The 11,266-nt window shown below is 39.7% G+C and overlaps 1 protein-coding gene across 1 annotated transcript; it reads right to left on the bottom strand.

Moving 5' to 3' along the window:
- Positions 1-1,096: 1,096 nt before the first annotated feature.
- Positions 1,097-9,716, bottom strand: rbm7 (RNA binding motif protein 7). The gene is made up of 5 exons (XM_084559312.1): positions 9,437-9,716; positions 8,991-9,153; positions 7,726-7,801; positions 2,239-2,332; positions 1,097-2,081 (listed from the first exon to the last, which is right to left on the bottom strand). Exons 1-5 carry the CDS (start codon positions 9,527-9,529, stop codon positions 1,731-1,733), a joined length of 777 nt encoding a protein of 258 aa, XP_084415438.1. The 5' UTR covers positions 9,530-9,716; the 3' UTR covers positions 1,097-1,730.
- Between the last annotated feature and the right edge of the window lie 1,550 nt (positions 9,717-11,266).

The raw sequence follows: 11,266 nt of genomic DNA, 5'->3' as shown, positions 1-11,266 counted from the left end.
TACCGTGACACCAATGAACCCAACAACTGGAGGCGGTGCCAAGCTCCGGGAATCACGGCTGCAGGCATCTTGTCACTTGTGGTTTGCGTTGCGGGGGCTGTTACAAGAGAGGGAGGGTCTCAGAGTGTTTGGAAGTGGATCATATCAAGAGACGCGCTTCTATATAAGTCCACACAGCAGCGGCTACCGAGTGGCCTCTCTAATCCGTCCGCTCCAGGGCCAGAGACGCCAGGCAGATCATCCAATTAAAAGAGATATGCCGCAGCCAGAGGCGTAATAAAGGCCTTCCTAGTTGCGCCAACACCGAACAGAGGATACGCTCTATTAGAGCCATTCGGGAGCATCAGGATGCAATCAGACACTGGGCAGATTACAGGCAAGACACAGAGCTTAGTTCAGAGGGTGCAAATGCAGCTCCGCTTTCGGACACCGCGGAGATTGAGGGATATAGCTGTGGATAGAGCCGCTGTTAGAGCCGTAAGCACTTTCGGAAGGGTAGATTATGACCTCCACACAGACATTAAAGGATTTGATCATCACTTTGTTATAAGCAAGCCCCGCACAGAAAGCCCTATCGCAACTAAAGTGCTGCTAATTCTGGGATGGAACAATGGCCTAACGCTTTCTGAAAACGGACCAAAAACAAGCGTTGTTAAGTGTCGCAAAGACTCTTCCGACAAAAGATGATCTCTCTGCGTTCAGTTCTGATAAACGAGGCTACACCTGATCGTTACTGCATGTTGTGAACAGAACAAGGGGTGTCAAATCCACGCGAAGACATGAAAGCATCCTAAATAGAAAGGTCAAACGCAGGAGCTGATCGTGTGGCTCGGTTATATTTAACATCTTAATTGATTCAATGAAAGGATGCTTGTGGCGCCACCTGTAGATTACTTCATAACCGCCTCACAAGCATATTAGTTACACGTGGTCCATTTATAGACTGCAGATAAGGCCGTGTGTGCACGCATTACAGCATGTAGCATCAAATACAATAGCCTACTTAGTTAACTTGGTCACATACACAAAGAGCTGGAAATAGCGCTCACGGTGCTCAGGCATCATGTGCTGTGGCTAGATGAAAGACAATGCAACGTTCACAGTAAAGGAGCTTTATAATAATGGAAATGTTCGCTTTAAAAACACTTTGTCTTACAGATCAGAATAAAAAAATAAAAATAAAACAAAGCCAATTTTTTTTTTGTGGAAAGAGCAAGGTCAGCAGATCTGACAATAAGAAAGTTTGGTGCCCTGTTGCAGTAAAAATGTCGCTGGTGGAATCTTAAAATGACAATTGTTCTTTTTTTGCAAAGTACCTGAAGAATTTCTAAAATTCTGTGAGCACCATTTAAATACAATTTGCATAACACAAAAAACAGCCAATAGCCTAACTTTTTTTTTTTTTTTTTTTTAAATACAATTTTTTGTCTTCTCTTCCAAAAATGACAACTAGTATTGGTCGTTGCCCTTGCTCTTGTGACAATACAATCCCAGTATTTGCTGTATGTGAGGAAAAACTCACATGAAGAAGTGTACAAATTTAAAAATGCCTTAAAAGTAAACAAAAAAAAGTGTCTCTAAGGCATGAGTTATTAAATCTTCAAACTGGATAATGTACAAACAACCTGAGTATACACAATGATTCTGTCAACATAATTCATGATCTTCTTTAGAAAACTGTCCGCAAATTTGTGAAGAACTGAAGTCCTTACAGAAATCCTTTACATGCCTCAGTAGCGCCGCCATCTGTTATCCTGGTAGCCGCGGCTGCTACTCCTTTCGTCGTATTGTCTGTTGCCGCCTCTGTTGTCGTGGTGACGGTTGCCGCTCCTGTCGTTCTGGTGGTGGTAGCTGTCCCTGTGGCCGTACTGCTGGTGACGCCCTGAACCCAACTCGTCTGCATAGCGCTGGCTTCGGCCACCACTGCCCATCTGGGACGGATGATGCCGATAGGGGGTACTGTCGTGTTGCCTTGAACCGCCTCCACCTGAATGTCCACCAGACGGCGGCTGCGGAGCCTTGGAGAAACCGCCGTTTAACTGCTCAAGCTGCTGCATCTGGACCTGCCACATGGCGTTGTTCTGGATAAAGGAAAATATAACAGGACCCGTGTTTCATTTGCTCATTTAGACCAAAAAGACAATTTCTGATTTCATCAGTGTACATATTAGTTACAGGAACAAGTTTAACATGATAAAATGATAAAATAACAACATTATAAAAGTAGAAAAACATTACCATAGCATTTTTCTGCAGATTATCGGGGGATGAATAGGACCTGTGCATTTGGGGTGGAGGAGTATAGGGTGGAGAACTGAACTGAACCGGGGTCCTGGAGGAGTAAAGAGAAACACTTGTCAAATGTTTACCTACAAAAAAATAAGAACAAGAGTAAAAATGTTCAACTCAATATTTTTGAATTCTTTTGTGTTTTTGACTCCATAGCAAAAACACAAAAGTTGAGAGCAATGCAACTGGAAGGGGACGGTGTCACCAATGCAAGGGGGCTGAGGACTACCTGTGGACTACAACATTTTTGCAAGATTCTTACTTTATCAAAGTCACATTCATTGTTGTTGAAACATTAAGCAGTCAAATGTTAGACTTCAATGACAGGCGTGGAGTTCTATGATCTGGCAATATGAAGAGAGCAAGCCAACTCTGACGGACCCTATTCTAAGATGAAGATTTTTTTTTAGAGGTAAAATTATAGTTTCCATTTGTTTCCATTTGTACAGGGTGTGAGATACTAATCTCAAACTTGCACATACACAATAAGAACTGAAAATAAGCACAACTACGGGATATTATTTTGTTTATCATGACAGATCAGGAGGGACTAAAAATCTACTGATCCACACTCCTGCCTGGTAAATGGCTAGGCTAAGCAATGCTAATGTTAGCCTCAAGTGCTACAATGTTTACCGTTGCTTGACAACACCATCAGCTGCTCTGAGTCCTTGTAGACTCAGCTCTCTCCTTTGGCGGTTGTGAAACAACTGATGTAATCATCCGGATTTTAAATCCTATATTTTAATGTTTGTGAGGGGGTCCAGAAGTTTAAGAGTGGATCTGACAACTCACAGTATGAGTCAGCCTATGCTACCAAATGAAATCCAGACCGTTTTCCTCCATCAGCTTTTAAGGTTTTTATATCTTTTATCTGAATGACATAAGAAGGCAACAATAACATTTTTTTCATTAGTCAAACAGTTTGTTATGGAACCATTATAACACCCCAATAACAAAATTCATCAAAAAAAGATATCCTTGAGATGCTTTCTTCCCCTTGTGGTACAGCAGTTTGATGTAAATGAATCGCCACTAAATGGAAGCATTGCAGCCAAAACATATATACATTCAATTGTACGAACACCGTCTAATTTACATCTGAGACCAACACTATTCCAGAAACAGCCAATGCTGCATAAAATCTGGCATGACACATGGAAAGGATTGCACATGGTCTTCTGTGTGTATAAATACAGAGCCATCCAATCCCATTTAATGGCACATGTTTTGGCGTAGGTCTAATTTTAGCTCAAAGGGGACTGCCAAGAGCCTGAAAAACCTACATGTACAGTTGTGCTCATAAGTTTACATAACCTGGCAGAATTTGTGATGTTTTGGGCCATTTTTCAGAGAATATGGAGAATATGAATGATAAGAGAAAAACTTTTATTTTCACTGATGGTTAGTGGTTGGGTGAAGCCATTTAGTGTCAAACAACTGTGTTTACTCTTTTTAAATCATAATGACAACAGAAACTACCCAAATTACCCTGATCAAAAGTTTACAGACCCTGGTGATTTTGGCCTGATAACACACAGGTTAACACAAACAGGTTTGTCCATTTCCATTTCTGGATTCTGAGTCATGGGGAAAGCAAAAGAATTGTCAACGGATCTGCAGAAAATGGTAATTGAACTGCATAAAACAGGAAAGGGATATAAAAAGATATCCAAGGAATTGAGAATGCCAATCAGCAGTTTTTAAACTCTAATTAAGAAGAGGAAAATGAGGGATTCTGTTGAAAACAAACCACGATCAGGTAGACCAACAAAGATTTCAGCCACAACTGCCAGGAAAATTGTTTGGTGATGCAAAGAAAAACCCAGAAATAACTTAGCTGAAATACAGGAAAAAAAAAGTGGTGTGGCTGTTTCAAGACGCACAATAAGGAGGCACTTGAAGAAAAAATGGGCTGCATGGTTGAGTCGCCAGAAGAAAGTCATTACTACGCAAATGCCACAAGGCATCCCGCTTACAATACGCCAAACAGCACAGACACAAGCCTCAAAACTTCTGGAACACAGACCAAAATTGAACTTTTTAGCCACAGCCGAGGGCTGGGCGATAAAACGATAACGATATATATCGCGATAGACACGTGATCGATATCAATAGAAAATACGTTCGATAGAATGTTCGATAATTTCACTTGAACTCTGTTAGAGAAACATAGGAAGAAAACCCCGAGCGAACTGCAAGTCATTCTGGGGGATGTAGGCAGAGGAAGGGCTTTAGCCTCTCGCCCTACTGTGGCCTAGCTAAGCCAGGTTGGTGGTATCAACAACAACAAAAAAACAAGAACGGCGTGGAGTGAAAGGAGGATATGAGAGCGACAGCGCGAGAGGAAATTGTAGATAAAAAAAGGAAAGGTCACGTCACCAGTTTGGCAATATTTTGGTTATTTTAAGTCAGACAAGAGTCAGACCGATGTTGTCTGCAAACTTGGTGGCAAGTGAGCATATTAATTGTCTCTTGTCTCTCTTGATTAGTAGTGTAAGAGTCGGTTAAGTTTCGTTTATCTGCCGGCCCAGTGAGTGGCTGCTGACTCTCGGTTAAGCAGGGATCCACGAGCAGCGGTTATGAGTCGGTTAAGTTTCGTTTCTCTGCGTATTGTGTGTAAGTGAGTGAGTGTCTGAGTGCTTTAGTTGCCAGTGGTCAAGTCGGGTAGTACGTTTAGTCTCCGAGTGAGATGTAAGATGTTTGAATGGTGCCGTTTATTGATTATATATCAGACTCAACTGAGCCGGTTAAATAGACGTCTAGATTCATGATTCTTGAGTCGTCTTTGATGGCTGGTTATATGAGCCTAATCTTTTTTTCCACAACTACTGAATATTAATTAAAAATGATTGAAAATGAAATGCTATTGAATATGTCATTGTCATCATTTTTAATAAAATAAAGTGACGGGATTTTTAAAACCCTGTCAGTCAAAATGACAGACAACGAAAAAGTCTAGCGCAACCTCTGATCAAGAGGTACACGGCAGCAGTACCATACGACAAAAAAATCAAAGCGATATAAAGAAATAACGGATGCAGTTCAGCACAGTTAAGAAGTCTGGGTAGAATAGGTTAAAAAAACATATCAATAATTATCGATATCGACTGATATGAAACACTTATATCGTGATACATTTTTCAGCCATATCGCCCAGCCCTACCACAGCCATAAACATTACATTTGGAGAAGAGTCAACAAGGCCTATGATGAAATGTACACCATTCCTACTGTGAAACACAGGGGCGGATCACTGATGATTTGGGGATGTGTGAGCTACAAACGCACAGGAAACTTGGTCAAAATTGATGGCAAGATGAATGCAGCATGTTATCAGAAAATACTGGAGGAAAATTTGCACTCATCAGCCCGGAAGCTGCACACGGGACGTACTTGGACGTTCCAACATGACATCGTTTCAAAACACAAGGCCAAGTCGACCCGTCATTGGCTACAGCAGAATAAAGTGAGGGTTCTGGAGTGTCCATCTCAGTCTGATGACCTCAGTATCATCATCAACTCTGGGGAGATCTCAAACATGCAGTTCATGGAAGACAGCCCAAGACTTTACCATCTGAGAAAATGAAGAGCCTCATCCACAACTTTAAGCTGTCATTGATGTTAAAGGAGGCAATACACAGTATTAAGAACTGGGGTATGTAAAGTTTTGATCATGGTCATTTGGGTTGTTTCTGCTGTCATTATGATTTAAATGATAAATGGCTTCACCCAACCACTGACCACTAACCACTGAAATAAAAAAAAATTGTGTCATCATTAATATTCTCTGAAAAATGGCCAAGGAATCATAAATTCTACCAGGGTATGTAAACTTATGCACAACTGTATAAGTAATATTTAATTTGGTAACACACACCCAGAAAGTCTGGTACCAATTATAAACACATGGTAGCACCACACCACCAAATTATTAACTACTGACAAACTAGCTTACCAAAAGACTGCATATTCTTTGTATTGTATCGTTATTGACGCTATATAAATAAAATTGAATTGAATATTCTATTATCTGCAAAAACACTATATTACCACCATATAATATTGACACACTACTTGACTCTAAGAAGTCTTGTAGGTCTATAGAAAGACACAGTTGAAAAATTGTTATGACAATGACACATTTTTCACATTATAAGACTTTTGTCTTATACATAGGACAAAAAAAAAAAATCCATGTTCGGCTGGAAGGATGTCAGATTCAAGCTATATCAGGATAAGATAACCGGCACTGTGGAAATGTCCACAGCAGCTTTGACGAAGAGGTTTATGACTCCTTGAGATGCTTTAAGCCAGTGAAACACAAATTCTGTCAGACAACTGAATACTACCATTTAACTACTGTCAGTTGCACTTGTTTAGAAATGAAGTTCAGATAACAACTTAAAATTGTGATGACAAGATGAAAAATCAACAGGCGTCTTGCATCACAGCAATTCGGTGGTAGAGACGTATTTTGTGATGCAGAACCATCTGGTCAGCTCGCACACTAAGAATTCTGGAATATGAGTCAGGATTAGCCTCAGAAGCTCGAAGACACTGTTTGCTTTTCTTTGAAACACATACAATGTGTTCGCTCAGTCTACACATATTTGTGTACATTGTTGCACCAGCCATAGTTTAAATCTTTTCTGCTCTATCCATGTAAACACCATACACAATACCAAGAAGTGGACATCTCTTCAAAAGTGAAGCCAAAGCATGTAGAGCTCCCCCTGGTGGCTGGCTGCAGTATAGGTCATAAACTCCACTTCTTTCATGTTTGTGGATGGGACTTGGGCCAAGCTAAAGTAAAAGTGTAAGTCACTTTTTTTTTTTTTTCCCCAAAGATGGTTTCTGTCGTTTTAGGTACTTAATATACTGCTGATGTAAGTTTAAATGTCCACTTTTCTGAGAAGTTTTGTTTTTGTTAGTTATTTGATGCCATAGAAACAGGATGTGACATGATGACTACAGTTGCCACTGACAAGCACATCATGGGAAGAAAAAAAAAAGTGCAGTGTATAAAAAAAGAACTGCAGTGCACTCAAACACCAGTGAGTCTAGCAGAAGTCTGGGCGGGTCATCAATAACGCCACTCCACTCTCGAACAGTACTGCGCAGACTATGGCTCCAAACTCACAAAATGGCACCGTCTATATCGCTGGGATACTAGCGTCAGTTTGACCAATCGGAGGAAGTGCAGGAATTCGTTAATTCTCTTTCAAAAATACCTGTTTGGTATAAATGAAACCAGTATGCAGGCTGACTTCAAAACTGAGGTACGTACCAAACCGCAAATTTTGTGTACAGTTACACCCCTACCCTACTATCCAATTTAAGCTTGAGTTGTGGATCCATCATCTGTTTTAGTGCTAGTGATGCCGACGGTGGTTTCTGTTGCTGCCTGAAAAGCCATTTGAAAGACATTCTTACCTCTGGCCATGGGGATTTGGGGTATTTGCAGGACTTGAATTCTGTGAGTTCCCTGGACTGCTGCCATGACTGCTGCCTATGATGGGAGAAAACAATGCACTTCAAATTGGTAAATCAGCACCACGCATCTTATGCAAGTACAACAATCTTTTATTATGTGTCACATACACACACTCACAAAAAAAAAAACTTATTTGTAACTAATTTTTGCCGTTCACTAGTCTATATTATCTTAGTACCAGTCACATAGTGAGGACATGAGCCATACTGGCTAGAACTGTGAAAATAAGTCAGTTATCAATCTTAGGGTTTTAAGTAATGCTGCAAAGTACTTCCACAATACAGCTAATCAAATAATTGCATTAAAACACTGTATTTAGTCGACTTATTCATATTTACTCCCTGAGCAAATATGGGAAACGTATGCATGCCACATGTTATAGCGCACAAAGAACAAGAAGTTTCAAAGAACAAAAGAATTATTATTTTGTATAATGTAACATAAACCGATTAAAAATTGCCATGAACATGTCCAAGCCTGGTCTCCTTAAATCCATACTATGAATTACATTGCTTTGCCTACAAAGCCTTCCAGTCACATTAATAAAACATGGCTATTCCTTACAAAGCCAGCAACACAGTTTTAAGAGATATGAAAACAAACGTAAGATTTTCTGTAGGCTGACAGGTCACGCGATCCCAGTTAGTTAAAGTAGAATGTAATCACTCTTTCAATGCAAATTACGGGCATGTTAAGTAATTCGTTAATTTTTTTTTACAGTTTTTATATATGGAATTAATCATGACAAAGACAACTTAAGCTTTTGGGCAAGATGAATACTTCTAAGTACTGCTGGCATTGATTCAGAGGTGGTTGATGCATCACATTGTTAACTAAATAAAGGTTTCACTTGATACCAAATCGAAACAAAGATGTCAGTCTGACGAACACCTGAATAAATAACAGAATCGAAACTATGGCGTTGCTGTAACATGTCATGTTTATTGTGAAGCCAACTATATCTTTGTTCATCCAGATAAAAAAAAATTAACAGCCATGTAACATGTACAAACATGTACATTTCAGAGAAACCGATGGTTACGTTTGTGACTGGAATATATGCCAATACTTTAAGTTCATAAACAGTTGATTCGTGTGAACAAGTGTCTTGTGAAACCCAATTTATCTATAATGTCTTGGTAGTATGAAATGTTCGTGAGACCAGCTATCAAACTGTTAACTGTTCAAAACAAAGTTTGCTCACCTGATCTGAACTGCACATGGATAGTTCTCCCGTACAACGACGTCCCGTTGAGCAGTTGCATGGCATAAGGCACGGACACTTCATGTTTGTATACGGCAAAACCAAATGTTTTCTGCTTCCCTTCGGTGTCTTTCGGAATTTTAGTTCGGATGAGAGGTCCTGCCTGTAAGATCAATCAATTAATATTGCACAAAACAAGTACCTAGCAACTAAAGCTAACGACAGCTAGTCAGCTACTGTAATAAGAGAAAAAATATGTGTGCAGAACAAACTCTAACGTTACGAGACGTGTAAAGAAAACACGTTTATTTCAAAACAGCATACTTCTTTTCAAATTAACATTTCGCTTTAACTCTACGGCGCTTTTAATGTGTTAGCATTAGCGTTGGTTAGCCGTTACACACTTGACATTAGCTAGCTCTCTGTAGCGTTAGCAACAACAGTACCTGTACAAACAGCTCGAACAAAAGCTCCTCCGTCACTCTTGTGTCTAAATTTCTTATGAAGAGCGTCCGGTCCGTTTCGTCCTCAATTCCCATTGTTATTGCGCAAATAACGGTACACCCTCGTACAAATGTGTATGCTAGCACCTAGCGTCAAAAGCTCTTTGCAATATATAACCGGAAGGCCCAATATGCCGTAAAGTGAAATGCCGTTACGCTCGAGTTTTCGTCGTGGTGAACAGCGGTTATTTTACGTCGCATAAATATGCTTCTGTGTTGAAAATATTAGGCCTTTGTCGCTGTTTTTTATCATTTTGACAAACTTTTCTGAATGAATATTATACAGTACAGTTCTCAACAGCTTGGGGGAGCTGATTAATTGATGTGTTTACAATGCTTGAGTGTTTAAACATGTTCAACTACAATCTTTTAATGTAGCTTATTAACTTCCATAATTAGGCTTGTGGTGTGCAACTTATTAACAGTCCATGTGTTGATTCATATTATTATTGGATTAATAAATAAATCCATTAAATGACAGTAGCCAGTGAAAATTTTCCCAGAATAAGAAGCTGGCATCTTCCAACCGACTTCAGAGTGGCTGGTCAGATAATATCTGGAAAACAATTTGTGACTAAGACATGATGATATTTGGCAGATCACTTTGTGTTCATTAACTGATTAATTTGTATGCATTACTAGATTTCCACATACAGTAAAGGTTAAATTACTCTGTGTATGTGTTCTCCTTTCCATTGCATCACTGTTTCCATCTCATATAAGGTAAAATTTCTTGAACGCTATACCAACAGGTTGATTTTTGGTTTAAGTCAAAGCTTAACACAAAATAGTGCGAACTGACTGAATTCTAAATCTGCAGCTATGGGATCTGTCAAAGGTCCATCATTCTTCATTTATAAAATATGACCACTGCTACGCAAGCCTTAAAAATAACATAAACGATGGCTCAGTTTTATTCAGTTGTCACGGTCGTACTCTACGACACCGTAATTGTGAACCCAGGATACCAAGTGTATCATCTAAATAGAATTTAGCCATGGTTATTGGGTTATTTCCACCAGCGTGTTTCCTGGTGTGACATATCAAACTATCATCTGTGAAATACGCAGCATTAAAAATAAACAGTCCCCACAGAAAGGCCTAATGAAACCATACTGTAGACTGTATGGTTTTAATGCATTTTTTTAAATTTAATATGCCATTGTAATATGTAGCATTTTGCACTGACATGCTCTTTTAGTGAGGCCAATTTTTAACCCATTTTTCTAATAATGTCAGTTGTCTCCTTTTTTCGACTTCCTCGCTGTAGCACACATACAAGGTTTAATTTCTTTTTCCAGTGGCTCACTGTGATTGGGTTAGTGGCTCAAGTGACTGGAACCAAGTGCTTCTCATGCTGGCGACGGCATTGAGTGTGGAGGTCAAGCGAGGAGCACGAGAGGCTTTGCTTCCATACTAATCAGATGGGCCATAGTGCCTGTCCTCCATATTAATTAGATCAATTTGAACTGTAATGATTTTCTCCTTCATGCCTGGGGAACATCCTCACAGATTCTGGCATGGTTACGCTTAAATGGGAGAAAAAGGGATGGCACTTCAGCCACAATTTTAAACCTGTCATTTACTTTTCCTGTTTAATTCACTATACTGAATGTTGGAGTGTGCTACACGTTACAGCCATAATAGAGGGATGCAACCTACACACTGGAATATGTATGATACGTGTATTCCATGCAAGGCGGAGTTTCCATCCTTGAAATTACTCATGTGACACTAAACACTGCAATTTAACACCAAATTCTTGGGTGCGGG

This window comes from Chelon labrosus (genome assembly GCF_963514085.1).
Source record: "Chelon labrosus genome assembly, chromosome: 13".
Taxonomy (NCBI): Eukaryota; Metazoa; Chordata; class Actinopteri; order Mugiliformes; family Mugilidae; genus Chelon; species Chelon labrosus.
This window is presented reverse-complemented; position numbering and strand designations above follow the sequence as displayed.